This window comes from Protopterus annectens, chromosome 7.part0 (genome assembly GCF_019279795.1).
Source record: "Protopterus annectens isolate FY-2018-M chromosome 7.part0, PAN1.0, whole genome shotgun sequence".
NCBI classification, from domain to species: Eukaryota; Metazoa; Chordata; order Ceratodontiformes; family Protopteridae; genus Protopterus; species Protopterus annectens.
Genome location: NC_056739.1, coordinates 1,126,919,348 through 1,126,938,126, shown reverse-complemented (window position 1 = coordinate 1,126,938,126; position 18,779 = coordinate 1,126,919,348). Strand labels below are relative to the sequence as shown.

Sequence of the window (18,779 nt, the reverse complement as noted above, 5' to 3'; positions counted from 1 at the left end):
TATAATACTGAACCATCACTCTTCTCTCACCCCCTGCTAAAGCAATTCCTCAGAGGGGCCAAAAATTTAAGACCACCCTGGAGAGCCCCTACTCCAACCCAGGACCTTAACTTTGTATTGGAAAAGCTCACTCTACCTCCTTTTGAGCCAGCTGAACCTGCAGAGTTGAAATTCCTTTCCTGGAGAACAGCCCTCCTTTAGCCATCACTTCAGCAAGAAGAGTGTCAATCTTCCATGGAGACAGGGTGTCCCTCAGGACCAGTCCTTTAAGGGCCACACTAGACACCACCTTGTGCATGATCAGTCCAGTTCATTTGCCTACTTTTTTCCCTAATCCACAGAACAAAGGAGAATGATTACTGCATTCTTTGGACGTATACAGACAACTTAGATTTTGTTTGGACAGGACTAGGCAAACGGCTGCTAGTTGGCTTTGCTGCAGGGGCAGAGGGAGGCAATTTAAAGCAAAATGGACCATTGCATTAACTTCTGCTATAGGTACCATGGAAAGTCTACCCCACAGGGGATAAGATCACATTCCACCGGGGCTGCATCTGCCTCTACAGCCTCTGAGGTGTCCCTACCAGGGACATCCTAGAAGCTCCTACGCCTGAGTTCTGTACATACCTTCACTAAGTATTACCACATCACATGCCTAATTTTTCTAAATCCAGAGCTGGTTTTGCCACTGCAGTCTTGCAGGGCTTAATAGCTGGTCCTAATGCTCTCTAACTTAGCTTTGGGGAATCAACCCAAATGTAATGACTGCAACAGTGAAACACTTAAGAACATGGTACAGTTGTGTAAACTTGCCATAAATGTAGATGTTAGAGTGTATTCACTGTTGCAGTCCTGGTTACCCTCCCTCCAGCCCCCTGACTTCTCTTGGCTATAACTTCTGGTGTATTTGCTTTTTATTGGAGGTGTAACCTGACATATAATTGCTTTCCATTATGGGGGCACCTGACATCTGGGGCAAGAAACTGATGTAATGGCGCCTGCTGCATGTTTTATACCCCAGATATCATGGAAGAAGGGACAGCATCCAACGCAGGGATCCAATACTTTGATATTCAGGCCGTCTGAGGGCTACCTGCAGGCAGATAACCCAAATGTAATGACTGCAACAGTGAATACACTCCATCTACATTTATGGTAAGTGTACACAACTGTACTTTCTGTTGTAGCAGATACGTTGGGCTTTGGTAGGCTAGTTTTCAATGTCAGTGTTTGCAGGAGGGTGTGTTTGTGTGTGTGTGTGGTCCCTTTGACTGTGTGTGTGTGGTCCCTTTGACTGTGTGTGTGTGGTCCCTTTGACTGTGTGTGTGTGGTCCCTTTGACTGTGTGTGTGTGGTCCTTTGACTGTGTGTGTGTGGTCCTTTGACTGTGTGTGTGTGTGGTCCCTTTGACTGTGTGTGTGTGTGGTCCTTTGACTGTGTGTGTGTGTGGTCCCTTTGACTGTGTGTGTGTGTGGTCCCTTTGACTGTGTGTGTGTGTGGTCCCTTTGACTGTGTGTGTGTGTGGTCCCTTTGACTGTGTGTGTGTGTGGTCCCTTTGACTGTGTGTGTGTGTGTGTGGTCCCTTTGACTGTGTGTGTGTGTGTGTGTGTGTGGTCCCTTTGACTGTGTGTGTGTGTGTGTGTGGTCCCTTTGACTGTGTGTGTGTGTGTGGTCCCTTTGACTGTGTGTGTGTGTGTGGTCCCTTTGACTGTGTGTGTGTGTGTGGTCCCTTTGACTGTGTGTGTGGTCCCTTTGACTGTGTGTGTGGTCCCTTTGACTGTGTGTGTGTGTGTGGTCCCTTTGACTGTGTGTGTGTGTGTGTGTGGTCCCTTTGACTGTGTGTGTGTGTGTGTGGTCCCTTTGACTGTGTGTGTGTGTGTGTGTGGTCCCTTTGACTGTGTGTGTGTGTGTGTGTGTGTGGTCCCTTTGACTGTGTGTGTGTGTGTGTGTGGTCCCTTTGACTGTGTGTGTGTGTGTGTGTGTGGTCCCTTTGACTGTGTGTGTGTGTGTGTGTGGTCCCTTTGACTGTGTGTGTGTGTGTGGTCCCTTTGACTGTGTGTGTGTGTGTGTGTGGTCCCTTTGACTGTGTGTGTGTGTGTGCGGTCCCTTTGACTGTGTGTGTGTGCGGTCCCTTTGACTGTGTGTGTGTGCGGTCCCTTTGACTGTGTGTGTGTGTGTGTGCGGTCCCTTTGACTGTGTGTGTGTGTGTGTGTGTGTGTGTGTGCGGTCCCTTTGACTGTGTGTGTGTGTGTGCGCGTGCGGTCCCTTTGACTGTGTGTGTGTGTGTGCGCGTGCGGTCCCTTTGACTGTGTGTGTGTGCGTGCGGTCCCTTTGACTGTGTGTGTGTGCGTGCGGTCCCTTTGACTGTGTGTGTGTGCGTGCGGTCCCTTTGACTGTGTGTGTGTGTGCGCGTGCGGTCCCTTTGACTGTGTGTGTGTGTGCGTGCGGTCCCTTTGACTGTGTGTGTGTGTGTGCGCGTGCGGTCCCTTTGACTGTGTGTGTGTGTGCGCGTGCGGTCCCTTTGACTGTGTGTGTGTGTGCGCGTGCGGTCCCTTTGACTGTGTGTGTGTGCGGTCCCTTTGACTGTGTGTGTGTGCGCGTGCGGTCCCTTTGACTGTGTGTGTGTGCGCGTGCGGTCCCTTTGACTGTGTGTGTGTGCGCGTGCGGTCCCTTTGACTGTGTGTGTGTGCGCGTGCGGTCCCTTTGACTGTGTGTGTGCGCGTGCGGTCCCTTTGACTGTGTGTGTGTGCGCGTGCGGTCCCTTTGACTGTGTGTGTGTGCGCGTGCGGTCCCTTTGACTGTGTGTGTGTGCGCGTGCGGTCCCTTTGAGGATGAAGTTGTGAGATAAGTATGTCTTAATTATTGGGGTAGGAGTTTGGTAATTGATGTACAGTTAAGTTTGCCTTGTACAGTAAGGCAGTTCCACCCCCTTTACGAAGTGGTCTGTCTTGTCTAATGATATTGTAGCCGGTAGCTAACTTCTATGTCTGGGGAGTAGTGTGCTATTGTGGCCTGGAGTTCATTTATTTTATTTTTGATACTTCTAATATTTGGCCTTAAAAGATTTTATTTTGCTGCTGATTGGCCCAGGGATGAAGATAGTGGGGGTGTTGGAGCAGTTTGTGTTGGACAGGATAGATTTAGGCCTGGGTTGGGGTGGATGTCACCACTTATGTTGAGCCTAGTGTTAAAATGGTGATAGTGCGAGTTATTTTTGGAGTAGAATTGAGAGCATATATGTTTAGTTCTGAATTGGAATTGGGTCTGTTATGTAGTTTAACAGTTGTGGGCAGATATGTGCAGTGTCTGTACATGAGTGCATAATAGTGTTGTACTGTAAGTTTAGGGATATTGCTAGAGTGGTAACTTGTGGAGTTGTAAAGAATTATGAGAAGACTGATTACCTTGTGTTTATAGTCATGGTTATAAAGTTTAAGTTGGTTCTAGGTGGAGGTGAGGATGGGAATTGTATGGTTGCATTATATGTGGATGGGTATAGTGTGGGTTGATGTAATATCTAGTGGGAATGAGTGGTTGGGAGTATTTTGTGGTGGAGCAGGTGGGTGTGGTGTAATCTGACTTGAGGAGCTGTGATTGGTGGAGGTGATGTGAGGTTGAGCTGTGGGTGTGGTAGCAGTTACTATAAATGTAGAGGTAGTGGTGGGAGGGAATTGGGGGCCGAGGAGTGGAGAGGGCCTGAGTTAGCGAGGGCGAACTGAGCGGGGCAGAGCCCACCAAGACTAGAGCAATAGGGAGCAAAATGTTACTTTACAAATCTGAACACTAAACAAATTCCTGATGTCTAATGGCTTACCAGCAAGCAGAATTCATTTGCTGAGGAGCAGTTGTGTCCTGGTGGGAGACTAGTAATTTTAAAGATGGCTCCATGCTCTGCAAGATTCTAATGTAGACTTGGTATTTGGGGAGGGAGCACAAGGGGTATAAACCAGGTGGATGGAGCACAAGGGGTATAAACCAGGTGGAATTTTAAAGAAACCAGAGGCAATCTGTGAAAATCTATTAGTGAAGGCCTCTGAGGGGGGTGTGTAATTCAAGCTCTACCTGTAAAGTGAAGAAGACAGCAAAGTTAAGGTTAGGAGTGTGTATTCACATTGACTTGCTTATTAGTTGCCAGTTTGTGCACAGATTAGAGTAGGGAGGTACAGTAGCAATGAAGGGGAATGTATAGAGATGCAAATAAACTGGTGGGGCTCAAGTGATGCAAACTGAGGCAGAAAGCACTGAGAGGGATGCTTATGATTAATCACAAAGATTTAAATGTATACTGTCTATTCGGTTAGGATCACTGCACTAGCTCGGGGGGGGGGGGCACAAGGCTACAACAGTCGGTTTTATTAGCATGCTGAGAACTACTAAAACACTGCTAATGTTATAGCTTCACTCTAACACATTACAAGTAGAATGCGTGGGTGGACTGACCCTGCTGTTTAGGCTCAAAATGTATATCCTTGTTTAGTTCTGCAGTACTGATTCCTTCTTGGACTGTATGGGTGGGGTGGTATCCACAGACTGCAGAGTTGTTTGTGTGCTCAGCAAGCCGAATTCAATTGCTGAAGAGCACTTACAATCATAATAGCAAACCTTACATGCCTTGCTGTGAAATGTTTTGTAGTAGCACATGCAAACTTGACTGCTATGTTTTGTATATGCCATTTCCCATGCCATTTCCCTAAAGTATTGGTTGAGCATGTTTGAAAAGTAGCACATTGTATTAGTACCGGAGTTTTTTTTGTGTGTGCGCGAATACTTCAGTAAGTTGTCTGCTACAGTATGCTGGAGTGTGCTGTAATCTTTAGTGCTTAAGCTTTTCAGGAGAGTTTTTTTTCATGCTGCGTGAAACTAGTATTCTGAAAATGTTGCCACTTTTTGTTTGTGTTTACACAGGGATGCAGAGATCATGCAACAGAAACAGAAAGCTGCAGCTCCAACTCCTAAAAAGGAAGAGAAATAACCCTGGAAGAGGTCGTCCGGCAGGCTGAAACAACCAATCGAGCGACCTCTGCTTTTGTAGACTAGTTTTTTTCACAACTCCTCTTTTTGCTTTAAAAGAAAGACATTATAAAATCTGTGTGCGACAAGTCTGGGTTGACTACTGTTTGCTCCTCCTTTGATACTTATCCCTCCAAGGTATATAGTGGTCTTTGTTTTTAAAAAAGGACAAAAAAAAAGCTGTGTTGATTCTGTTAGCTGTAGCATTTGTTAAACTCTACCCAAACTGACAAGTACTCATTTTTTCATGTTACTAGCATGTGTAACATGAAATTTGTTTTGAGGTGGGGTAATTTTAGATTCATTAAAGTACCCTTTTATCTATCCCACCTCCAATATTTAATAAACAGCTTTTAGTTCACTTGGTTTATTGCTTGTGAAACTAAAACATTGACTTTGCTATTAAAATACAGGATTGAGAAGCTTACGGAGTCTAGAAATAAAATCCTAGATGACTGGTTTTCCTAAGTTTTGAAATGCTGCATCTGTGTAAAGAGTTAATATTTTGCAAGGAAAATAATGTAACAGGTTTGACCGTTTTACAGACTGTTTAGAATGAATAATTGGCATTTGAGTGGTCAGTTGGACATGGAACCCTACCAGTGTAGTGGTGTTGTACTGTATTGCCTTGATTATCCACCTCATCACACTCTGTAAACATGGCATGAACCATTTGCTATGTTGTTAATGTGTCATGGTGTACAATGAGGCAGATACCCCCCCCCCCACATAAAGAAAAGCTGTTTGATAGCAACCTCTTAAGGCTTTAAACAGTCTGTAGTCTGGCACAGGGTCTTGTTTGTTCACATTAGGCAAATGGAGGTAGAAAGAAATAGGACCTTTAATGAGGCACTGCTCCCAGGTTTAAGAAACATTTGTGTCCAGTGTGTGTTACTGTATTAGCATAAAGTGTTTGAAAATGGTAACTAGATGGTGCTTGTGTAGTGTTAACTTTGTCATATTTCCTGTTTCTGAATGTAAAGGGATAATAGAGCTGTTAAAGATCCTAAAGTAGTTTTATGGCACTTAAAAGCCAAAGTGCACACTGCAAGATGAGTTGCAGACCAACTTGTAGGTGCAGAAGTTGGCTTGATCAGTTTGTTAGCTTGGAGCTGGAGGTATGCTTATATGGGTTAAAGCCTCTTGATTTACAGCAAGTTGTGAATGATTTTTGAAAATCCAAATGTGGGTGGGGGCAGCTGACATTGTTACCAGTGTTGGACAGAAACCTGATTAGTACAGCTGTTAAAAGGTGGTTGAGGTGTTAGTGGTGCGGCAGCTTATATTGGTGTGGCAGCTTATATTGGTGTATTTAGGTGAAGTTCTTTGAGAATTGGTGACGCTGGAATTTATAGTTTGGTTCACACCAAAGCCTTTGCAAAAGTATGCACAACTTCTGCAGGTTGTGTAGTATGCCAGAACTTGTTCACCCCCTTGTTTGACATTTAAACATCCATCATTGTGTGTCTGAGCCACAACCCCTGTTCATCAGGCCCACTTGATAAGCAGGAATCTCCCAGTGCTAAACCTGCAGCTGATGCTTTATTGCATGCATATTATTCCTGACTGCAGCACATACTGGTTAGTGAGCATGTGTGCAGATTGCCTTTTGCACTTCCATGCTGTAGCTGTACACTGTCTTCACTAGGTGTCATGCTGTCCTGCCTCAGGATTGGCAAACTGGTATAGGTCACTCATTCAGCCTTCCCAGCTGATTTTGCATCAGGCTAATAATCAAATGTTTTTTCTGACAGTTTATATTCTTGGAAACACTGTAAATAACTGGGAGTAACATGACCCATGTACATGCACCATGGCTGCGGCTAAGCAAAGTGAATATGGTCTTATGCCTGCCAGATTGTATGCTGCCTGTGGGGATACCTTAAGACAGAAGTCTCTTGCCACAATGAGGTGTAATCCTCTTTCCATTCCTCTGAATAACGTTTTCACTGAACTGGGGATCGAGCATTGCATCCTTCGCAGTGTCATAAACGCGTTTGGTTACCGTACATTTTTTTTTTTTGGGGGGGAGAATTAGGAGGAAAGTTGCATACTGCTTGACAGTTTTCCCTGATGGAGTAATAAAAGCAACTTCAGTCAAGCTTTGCCATCTTTCATAGTCTGTAACCTTATGATAATTGTAGCATAGAATGCCACAGAGGGATCTGGCATGGTTGTGCACAAGCAGTTATGGCGCTGCTTTGAAGTGAAAGCTTTGCGGCATGTCCCATGGAGTCTACAGCGACTGAGCTGGATCTGGTCAGGTCAGAAGGCCATCTCATCTGGGCTAGTGGCTGTGGGTTGTGCTGGTCTTGAATAGGTCATGGTCGTTCTTGGCATCTTGCTTCTGATTTCTGCTCTGTCCACATCTTGAGGTGATCTGTAAGGATGGGGGATTCTTTGTCAGTAACACAAGGTTTCCAAAGAAAAGTTGGAGGTTGTCTGGAATTCGCTTGTGCCTAGAGTGAAGTGCCCAGCTTTAGTTTCTAGATGTGCTATTCAGTAAGGCAGAGGAAGGGGGTGTAGCATTCTCTTGAAGAAAAAAAGCCATTCAGAAGGTCCTGGTAAAACAAACAAGGATGTTCTGAATTGTTTTGCACTGTGGTCTATTTTTGGCCTCTGGCAAAAATGTCTATCGCAAAGCACCCCTTTGGCATTATCCCATTGCATTAAGAATCGGATCTATATGACTTAATCGACAAGTCATAAGATCGACATGGAATAACCCGACACAAAATCACCGACAACTGAATCGAAATCGCACATCACCGACATTCAGAACTTCGACAAAGAAGCAGTCACTAATTAAATGCTCATAACCACCGCACAAAAGCCCTACACATACTAAGCCATGGTAGTCAGGGATAGGTAAATGCAAACTCTAAAGCGATTATTTAGCTGGTACACTGCCTCTCAATACCCGGACATGTTTATTGAATGTCCGCAACAGAGTTTGCATTTACCTATCCCTAACTACCGTGGTTTAGTACGTGTAGGGCTTTTGTGCGGTGGTTATGAGCATTTAATTAGTGACTGCTTCTTTGTCGAAGTTCTGAATGTTGGTGATGTGCGATTTCGATTAAGTCAGTTGTCGGTGATTTCGTGTCGGGTTATTCCAGGTCAATCTTATGACTTGTCGATGAAGTCCTATAGATCCTAAGAATCTTATCCCTGTTTTCACCTATTTGGGTCACTGTAACCCTCTGCCTACAGGTACTGGGGCATGTAGCAGCCTTCATTATAATCTTGCCAAATGACACGAATGCCATACATTTTTTCCAACATCTTTTTATTAAATTTCCACATATGACAAAGGCAATCTTGCATTTATATATAAATGAAAAACATACAGAATATTTAGTTTACATCAGACACAATTGAAACTGCTATAGTTGTAAACATTGTACATCACTTTTATAAAGTCATTCAGTTATTGTCAGTTAAGCATTTATATAGCTCATTCAAATCCTGCCTCTTAAACCTTGTTCCTGCTCTGCAGATACTGTTACTACAATTCCCATTTTCCCATTTTTTATATAGTTTGCTCCTTCCCTTTTCTAAAGATCGTAGTTAAGTTTTATCTCTGTTACTATGTTCACTGCTTCTAGTAAAGACTTTGATTTCTATTTTTACAGTAATTGATTTTTTTTGGCAGCCACCATAATTAGAGACTGCAAGGCTTTACTATGTCTCGGCAATTCCAATTTTAGCATAACTCAATCTGCCCACCTAGCATCTCCAACAGAGTGGCCTGCAGGGAATCCCACCTAGCATCTCCAACAGAGAGGCCTGCAGGATATCGCAAAAGACTGCCAGCTCATCACTCCAAAAAATGTTCCAACTAGCTCGCTCTTGCCTGTCACACCACCTTATCCAACCTCTTCACAATCCTTTCGAAGCTCCTCTGATTCTTGTAATTGTCATGCAGTATTTTATATAAATTACTAATTATTCCTTTTTTAATGTCTGCTTCTGTTCTAGATTCTATTAAAAACTCTACCAGTGCTGCCCTTTCATTTAAGAGTCCCCTATTTCTTTCCCTTTGCCTATACTCTATCAATCCTTGATGGGGAAGGCTATCTCTAACCTGCAGTCCAAATAAGTTTTTGGCCTCTTCCCATTCTGTTACCTTTCCCTTTCTAGTTATTTGCTTTCAATACCTTTGATCCTTTGCCAGTTTTCTCCAGTAAATTCCAACCCCCTCTTGCCTATTAGGGTTGACAGGTTCATACTAGGCTATCTGCCCTAGGGCATTTATAAGCCTAGCCAGAGTGTTTGGCTTTCGCCACCCATTTTAAATGAATTTTGCTATGCCCCTTTTTCGAGGTTAGTATACTGTGCCTCTGTCTAACAGTGACACAGAAGTGATACCCGGGGTAAACCTACGATCTCCCATCCACTCGTCAAGATTCCTCTTGAAGAGGGTCAATGAGGGACTCTGCCTAACCTGGACTGGGATTTTATTCCAGAGTGAAGGGAGCCTCTGGGTTATGAATCTGTCCCTCCAGCATGTCCTATTTATTTCAGTGCTGAGGTTCAAGTCTGTCGAGTGCGTAGCTCTATTGGATTTGGATTTTCTGAGGTGCAGCATGTCCATTAATTCCGGGTTGGACATGGCTTTATACGTCGGGCATAGATCACCTCTGAGCAGGCAGTATGCCACTGAGTAGAGCTGGAGTTGCTTTAACCGGGTAGCATATGGCATCTGTTTGAGCCCTTTGGTCCTCTTGGTGAGGTACTTTTGGGGTCTTTCCAGGTGCTGCAGGTGTCTGGTAAGGTACATCCCAAAAGAGGCATTGTACTCTATGGGCCTGATGAGGGATGAGTAAAGAGGCACGATTACCTCTCCTGATCTAGATGCGAATCCCTTCATGATTAGGTGGGCTATATAAAATGTTTTTCTAACCACTTTTGCCACATGGTTTTCAAATGAGAGATTGCTATCAACTTGGGTCCCCAATTACTACTTCCGTACTTTATTACCACCTATGTGGTAATTTGTGGGCACTTTGTTTTTGCTAAAGGGGATGACCATACGCTTTTTAGCATTTAGCGTGAGGCCATGGCTCTGGCACCAGTTGTCTGTTTCTATGAGGCCCTTTTGTAGGATGCTTGTGTCGGCTGGAGAGTCTATTATGGTGCCTAGTTTGCAGTCCTCTGCGAACTTGATCAGCCACAGTCCTTTCATGTTGGCCTGTACCTCTGAGAAATATATACCGTACAAGAGAGGTCCCAGGACTGAGCCTTGTGGGACGCCACTTGTAACTGGTTTAGAGTCTGACATAGCTCCAGCAATTCTAACCATGTGGGTTCTGCGCTTGAGCCAGTTTGCAACCCATCTAGTGACATAGGGGTTTATATTTAAGCTGGTGAGCTTATCTATAATGCCAGATTAGGGTATTGTATTGAAGGCTTTTGCAAGGTCCAGGTAGGCTGTGTTGACCACCTTCCTAGTCAATAACCTTGGTGACTGTTTCAAAGAAATCTACCAAGTTTGAGGCAGGATCTGCCCTTAAAGCCAAACTGGGTAGGATCCAGTGTCTGTAGGTCCCAAATATCTTTATTTATGAGGTCCATGATGATTTCCATAGCTTTGCAGACCAAGCTAGTCAGGCTTATGGGGCGATAGTTTCCAGGATCTGTTGAGGCACCACCTTTGTGGAGAGGGACCACTGTTGCTGTACGCCACTCTTTGGGTACATATCCTGTAGTAAGGCTGAGACTGAACAGTAGTTTTATGTTTGGGTTTAGCTTTTCTTGAGTTCATGTAGGACGCAGCCCGGGACACCGTCTGGTCCCATTGATGCTTTGTTTTTTTGCTTTGGAGAGGGCGACTCCTGAGCATCTAAGATGTCAGGGGGGGGGGGGCAGCACTCTGCTGGGATAGATATTTGCCCTTTTCCACTTTTTGAATTTGGGTTTCTGCCATGCTGATGTAGAACAGCCTTAAAATACCCTCTCAAAATTAGGTAATCATGGTCCACCTTGTTCTCTTAATTGCTATTCACAATTTCTTCTCTTCCAGTTGATAAAAGTATGCCTGACCTGTGTACAAGACTAATGGGACTAAACATTTTAGTGTCCTGTATCTTAGTATCCATAGTTTTGTATTTTCTGTTTAGTCTCTTCCCACATATCCTTAGCTGCCACTACCAGTCCTTTCTAATCTGTAAACCTAACTACATTTTATCATGTCTCCATACATATGGATATTGTTGGACCAATTAGTGTGTGGGTACATAATTTACCGCCACTGCCTTTGTTTTAGCTTCATTAATTTTGTATCCCGAGAAGATTTGAAACTGTCTTAAAATGCTCCACAACACTATAATGTCCCCTTCTAGTTTTGCCATGTATAAAATATCTGCAAATAGAGCTTTTCCTGACTACCATACCAATTAGATCACTTTAATTTCTGAGTCCCTTATTTTCTTTGCCAGTGGTTGTAAATATAATGCGTGGCTCCTCTACTCGAGCAAAAATTGTCAAGAGGACCCCACCCACTTTAATTCACACCTCCACTCTCTCCTTGTATTTGAATCGACCTTGTAATTGTATCAGGGAACGCAAATGCTTCTATTGCCTTGCTCGCCTGCTCATCCCAGTCTGCTCGGTCAAATGCTTTCTCTGCATCAAGACCCACTAATAAAAGTGGTACTTTCTTACGTTCTGCTTCCTTCTGGATCATAAATGTTCTGTTTAATGTCAAATGTTTGCCTTCCCTCCACAAAAACCACACTGATCTATTCTTAGACATAAAACACTTTTATAATCTTGGTTTAGTATTGAAATGGGCCTACTTTAAATCTGGATCCTACCCTCTTTAGGTATTGCCATTAACACCACCTTCTTCCAGGATGCTGGAACTTCTCCTCATAAAATACTGTTAAACAGAATCTTCCAGATATTTCATTTGTTTCCCTCCTATCTTCCACAGGAGTACCATCAATTCCTGTGGACTTTTGTGCAGATTGGTTTATTGTATTATGAAGAGGTAAGAGAAAGTTGGACATGGAGCCAGCCCTAAAGTCTCCAGGTGTGGCCTCAGTTTTGCAGTTGTAGAATATTCTGTTAGTAAGGGAGACCTTGCTGGGTTACTCTCTTGTCTAGGTATTTGGTATACTTTAGTGGCATCTGACCTTAAGGTGTCAGGTGCATATACTGAGTAAGTAGGTGCTAATGTCAGTGCTGACCTTGCAGTGCAGCATGCATCTAGACTTTGAATACCTCCTTGGCTGCCAGCAACAGCTCAGCTTCTTGCATATGTGACAGATGCAGGCTGTCTCCCCGAAGGTAGGGTAAAAAGATTTCCTTTGCCCTAGAAAAAAGATGGAGGGAGCAGTAAATGTATTTGAGATGAGGAAGTCCAACCTTGACAGTCCAGGCTAAAGCAAATGGTCTCCTGTGCTGCTGACCCTTCTCTCCCTCCCTCCTCATAGAACTTTGCAGATAAATTCACAGCAAAAGGGGAAGCCTTATTTGTGCATGGATGAAGTTGGTCCCATCAGGCTATTGCCCTTTTTCAGAAGAAACAAGATTTGTGGTGGTAGGGAAAGTTTGGCCAGAGCGTCAGGAAGCTGATGGGTACCATGGGCTATTGCATGCACCTGAGCTACCACCAACTTAGATGGATCTGTTAGTCTCATCCAAAGGATGACTGTGTTCACTCCCCTTATGTTTCACTGCAGTCCATTGACCTGGTGTCTGTGTACAACTGGCATCCTTCACCAGTGTTTTTTTTTTTTCATATAAACATTTCCAGACTGCCTGCAGATTTCAGGTCTGTACATGCCATTCATTTTTTTTTTTTTTTTTGGTCTGGTGTGTGGCTTTACCTAGCTGTTATAACAATATTTTTGTCTGTCTGCACATGTGTTTTTAAATGCAGTTAATTTTCAAGTTATTCACAGCTGATTTGTCACTCGTGCAGTTCATGCTGTCTTGACTTCCATATTTTGCTGCTTGATATCTGCTATTGTCTATTTACTTTTGGTTTATTTTCTGGTTTGCTGGTTAGTAAACTTTTCAAAAAATGCAAATCTAGGTATACTACATGAGACCTGCTATTTTTATTTCTTTTGGTGGGGGTCGCACATTAAGTGTGTATGTAGAGCTGCAGGTTTGTTCTCATGAAGTGTATAAGGAAGGCTCCATATGTGCTCCTCTCAAGGTTTTGACTTGGAGATGCCTCCCAAAGTTTTGCCTCCCAAAGTTTCTCTTCTATACCAAGACATAGATACATGTTTGCAGAGGTTTATAGGAGAAGGCCCAAACTAAGTTGAAAAGGCTAGAGCTGACAAGCTGACACTTCTCTGTAGGTCCTAGGTTCCCAAAGTCAAGGATAGAGTAGACTCAATGTCATCTGCTTGAGTTATTAGTTTGGTGGGACCATGTCTTTAGTTTTATTAGAACAATGTTTAACTTCTGATCTGAAGTAGGAGATTCATTTGTCTGCAACCTGTGGGTTATGGATCCGATATCGGATCCGAACCGGCATGGTTTACCAGCTATGGATCCAAGCTCTCAGCTCCTCCCCTCACCCATAATGCCCTGCTCTACCCTCATGACCTCAGATCTCGTTTGCCGCGCATGGTGACCAGATTGTGTTCTCTAAGCTCTACAGCTAAGTCTAGTTTTACTACTTTTAAAGTGCTTAAATTTAAAAGTTTGTTTGAAAGTTGTGTGAAAGTGTAGGTTTCCCTTATATTTTATTATACTTTTAGTGTTTTAAAACTTATTTTTACTTATCCCTCCCCTCGCTGGTAGCGTAGTGTGTGTTGGGCCTGTGAGTGGTTTGTTACTTTAGTTAAAGTAACTTGATTTTTTCTTGGGCTTTTGGGATGTTAGAACAACCAAAAGCTATATTTTCTAAATGCTCCGAGTGTGGCCATAAGTTTTCCCCGGCTGATGGCCACACTCGGTGTGTTAGATGCCTGGGGGTTGAACACCTCACATCTGGATGTTCCATTTGTGCAGGGTTCAACCCCAGGGCATTGAAGGAGTGGAGGTCCAAGCTTGTTTTGGCGAGTCTTTTGCCACCGGACTCGGCTCCGGCCTCCACTCCTTTGGGGGTAACCGTTCCGACGGTGGTCTCCTCTCCGGCTCCCCCTCCTCCTCCTGGGACTCAACCTCCCGTTTCTGGTTCGGAGGAGAGGGATGCTAGGAAGGACCGGAGGGAGAAGCACCATAAGCGGCGGGCCGAGACCTCTGTTTCGGCCCCGCCAGCCAAGCGGTCTTCTCCCCCGGCCTCCTTGTCTGCTGGCTCTCCTCCTCCTCGGCTCCGGTCTCCAGTGTGTTTTTCACCGGGACCTGAGGAGGAGGAGACCCGATCTCCGTCGAGGCTATCGAGGAGGCACTCAAGGCCTACCTCGGTAGCCTCTTCGAGATCAACGTACAGCCTATCGGATGCTGATCTGGACCGGATGATGAGAAGGTTCATCCAGGTCCAGATGCAGATGGGAGTGCTCTTGCCCCCCCCCCCCGGGGGGGAGCTCGACCCCCTTTTTCAAGCCAATTGCTCCTTCTCCGACCCGCTACCCGGGTTTGGAGCAGAGCAGCTTCGGAGCCGGGGGTGGGTCGGCGCCGATAGTACTTGGTACTTCGGATCCGACCCTGCCCTCGAGTGCATCGGATCCGACCTCTCGGAGCCTGGATCCGAGCTTCGGATCCGGGGGGATCAGTGCTCCTTCGGCGCAGTCTGTGTCGGAGCGCACTGTCCCTTCGGATCCGAGCGCTTCGGCGCCGGCTCCGATCCACTCTTCGGATCCGAGGGGGGCCGATTGTCGGATCCTTTGGTCGAGGTCAGCTCCCCTTCGGTTTTGATGTAGTGGAGAGGGCCCTGTTGAGGGTCTCCGGACCCCCGGCACTTGTTTCGGCTCCGTCCCGCGCTCCCTCTGCACTGGGTCAGGCTTCCACCATCCGGCCCTTGGGACAGCCCGCTTCTGTGCCCCAAGCTGTTCCCCTGGAACAGGTTACTGCTTGCGAGGAGTCCTCTGACAGCCCCCCAGAGGATGTTCCCCGCAAGCATACGTGCAAAAGGAGGCACATTGACTCCCCCGAGTCTCTCACGGAAGACATGGATTTGGAGGAAGGGGAAGGCTCCCCACGGTCACCCCCCGAGGATGTCTCATTTGGAGACATCATGGAAATGCTCCGCATAAGGGGGGGGTGGTCTGCCCCCAAGTCTTCCTCGGACGAGTCCGTGTTCTTGGAGGCATTTGAAGCGGGCCCGTCTACCTCTTGGGTGTCCTCCTGCCGACCCCCTGGTGGACCTCATTACCACCAGGGCGTGGAAGGAACCGGACACCGTGGAGCCAATCCCTAAGAGGCCCGACCGGATCCTCAGTCCACCGGCTGACCGTGCCCATTGGAGTAAGGGGCCTCCGGTAGATGCCATGTTGACGGCGGCCACCAAGAGGGAACTTGCTCAGGAGAGTCCCTCAGTACATCCCCCGAGCAAGGAGTCTCGGATGATGGACCGCTTGGGGAAGCGGATGTTTAGTTCAGCGACCTTCTCGGTAAGGGTGCTCAACTACCTGGCACACGTGATTAGGATGCAGCGAGATCTTATTAAAGAATACGCTGCATCTCCCCCAGAGTCCATGTCTGAGGAGGATAAAGTGCTGCACTCCACCCGCATGGCCACTCTTAGATCAGTTACTAATACCTCTATGCGGCTTCTCTCCCATGCTACGGAAGGCGCCGCGAGAGCCGCAGGGGCAGGCCTAGTCACTAGACGTCAGGCCTGGCTCCGTCATTGCGATTTCTCAGAGCCCTTCAAAGCGTCATTTGCGAACGCCCCCTTTGATGGTTCTGCCCTCTTTGGCAAAACCGTTCGCGACACTTTGACCCAGAGCGAGAAGGACGGGAAGATGCTGTCTGCCGTCGGAATTCGCTTCTCTGCACCCCAGAGGCCCTATTCTAGGAACCAAAAGGGTCAGAAGAAGATGTGGTTCCGGAAGTCGCAGCAGTCCCAGCCTGCTCCGGACAACCAGTCCTTCCGTGGCAGAGGAGGACAGGGAGGACGCCGCCCTAGAGGCAGAGGGGCTCCCAGGAACTTCGGGTCCAGAGAACCTTTCTCTGAACGGCCCGCGCAGCAACCCTGAGGGGTTGCCCGGCTGCTCCACTCTGGAGGCAGTCGGGGGACGTTTTTCGGAGCACCTAGCGGCATGGGAGTCCATAACATCAGACCGCTGGGTTCTCCAGATCATATCTAGAGGATACCACATCCCATTTCGTCACCTACCAAAATTGAAGTCCCTCCCAGATGTTCCACCCGGTCAAAGGGAGGCCGCTTTGGCAGAAATTGGCCATCTGATAAAGAAAAGAGCCATCCAGCCCGTCCCCCAAGACCAGATCGGATCAACTCCAGGTTCTTCTTAGTGCCAAAAAAGACTGGGGATCTAAGACCAATTTTAGACCTTTCTCTCTTGAACCTGGCAGTTCCCAAGGAGAAGTTCCGAATGGTCACTCTGCAATCTATTCTCCCCCTTCTGGGAGAAAATCACTGGATGTGCTCCATAGACCTCAAGGATGCGTACTACCACATTCTGATGGACAGGCGCTCCAGGAGGTTTCTCCGCTTCCGGCTGGGAGCCAGTCACTACCAATTCTGGGTCCTTCCCTTTGGTCTCACCACAGCCCCCAGGGTGTTCACCAAAGTACTAGCGGCCCACCTGAGGCTTCAGGGGGTGCAGGTCTTTCCCTACCTGGATGACTGGCTCCTTACCGCCCCAACAAGGCATCTACTACTATTGGCGCGAGACTCCTTTCTCCATCTTGCTCCAAGTCTGGGCATCACTATAAATACAAAAAAATCCAACCTAGCACCCTCGCAGTTCATAGATTTTATAGGGGCCAGGTTAGACACAAGGAGTTTAAAAGCCTTTCTCACTGCGGACAGAGTTCAAAATCTGCAGCTCCAGGTGCGGGCCATTCTCCACTCAAATTCAGTTGGCACGTGGAACGATTCAGAGACCTTACTGCATATCAACGTTCTAGAGATGAGAGCGGTGCTCTTAGCGTTGCTAGCACTTCAAGACTTTCTTCCCTTGGGAACAATTGCGATTCAATCGGACAACATGTCCGTTGTCTGGTATATCAACAAGCAGGGAGGAACCAGGTCTTTGTCTGGTATATCAACAAGCAGGGAGGAACCAGGTCTTACCCTCTTTGTCGAGAAGCCATGAGGGTTTGGGAATGGGCAATCTCCACCAACCGCTTTCTCATAGCAACGCACATTCCGGGTCGGTCCAACATCCTGGCGGACAAGCTCAGTCGCACCATTCTGACCCCTTACGAGTGGTCTCTCAATTCTCAAGTAGCGGAACGCATATTCGCACGGTGGGGAACTCCTCCTTGCGATCTTTTTGCCTCTCCCTCAAACACCAAGTGCGACAGTTTTTTCGCTCTGATACCTCCTCCCGGAGGTTCTCCAAGAGACGCTCTGGTGCATGCTTGGCCACCCGGTCTTCTGTATGCTTATCCCCCCTTGCCTCTGATACTCCAAGTTCTTCAGAAAGCCGCTCAGGTGGGGTGCAGAATGATTCTCATTGCTCCGTTTTGGCCTCGACAGATCTGGTTCCCCTTCCTAAGGTCTCACTCGGTGAATCCTCCTTGGATTCTAGATCCCATCCCGGATCTGATAGCTCATCCATCCTGCCTATCTCCTCCGAACCTGGACAACCTGAAGCTGACCGCTTGGCTGCTCCAGTTCCACTCTTGATCAGGACTCCCGGTATTTCGTCCCCTGTTAAGGCGATCCTGGTGGCAGCTCATAAACCGTCCACTAGGAAAGTCTACCGTAGCAAGTGGAAACGGTTTTCTTTGTGGGCGGAGCAGCAAGGCCTAAATCCCTTCACTGCTCCCCTCCCGTTAGTGCTTGATTTCTTAACCACTCTTTTTAACGATGGTGCTAGCAGTTCCACGGTCAAAGTACAACTTGCAGCAATTTCTCATTATCACATTGGTCATGACTCTAATCCACTCATGTCAGCCAAGTTGTGTAAAATTTTCCTTAAAGGTACTTTCCTTCTCAGGCCCCCTGTGAAACATGCGGTTCCTCCCTGGGACCTTTCTTTAGTTCTCCAGGCCTTGACAGCTCCCCCCTTCGAACCGGCGGCTACGGTAGATCTCAAATTCTTGTCGTTCAAGACTGCCTTTTTAGTAGCCATTACTTCGGCCAAGAGTTTCAGAGCTCCAAGCATTATTAGCTAAACCTCCTTACTTGGTCTTTCATCCGGACCGTGTTTACCTCAGGACCAACCCGTCCTTTCTTCCTAAAGTAGCTTCTGAAGCAAACATGAATCAATCCATTAACCTCCCTGTTTTCTTCCCTAAATATGAAAACAAAGGTGAATATAAGCTTCACTCCTTAGATGTTCACAGGCAACTTAGATTTTATCTAAACAGGACGGCTGGTCGTAGGCAATCTGACCAGTTGTTCATTTCCTTTGCTAAATTTAATTTGGGCAAGCCAATTTCTAAAGTCTCTCTGTCTCGTTAGATTTCACAATGTATCTTGTTGGCTTATCAAGCTTCAGGAAGGCCCGCACCGGAGAGTGTACACGCTCATTCAACCCGGTCAGTTTCTACCTCGGCAGCCTTTAAGGCTAGGATTCCTCTAGATGATATTTGTGCAGCAGCCACGTGGGCTTCATCTCATACTTTTATTTCCCACTATAAGTTGGATCTTGCATCTAGGGGTAGAGCATCATTTGGCTCCGCGGTGCTCTGGAATATCCTTCCATGATGGCCACCCAAGATTCGGGT

At 46.5% G+C, this 18,779-nt stretch overlaps 1 protein-coding gene across 2 annotated transcripts in view; it reads left to right on the top strand.

The window, feature by feature from the left end:
- Positions 1 to 5,370, top strand: part of SERF2 (small EDRK-rich factor 2) — a 37,281-nt gene extending 31,911 nt beyond the window's left edge. For both annotated transcript variants that reach the window (XM_044077708.1, XM_044077707.1), the window contains exon 3: positions 4,905 to 5,370. In XM_044077708.1, coding sequence (XP_043933643.1) covers positions 4,905 to 4,971 — 67 coding nt within the window. In that variant the 3' untranslated portion in view covers positions 4,972 to 5,370. The remainder of the gene's footprint in view (positions 1 to 4,904) is intronic.
- Positions 5,371 to 18,779: the final 13,409 nt, after the last annotated feature.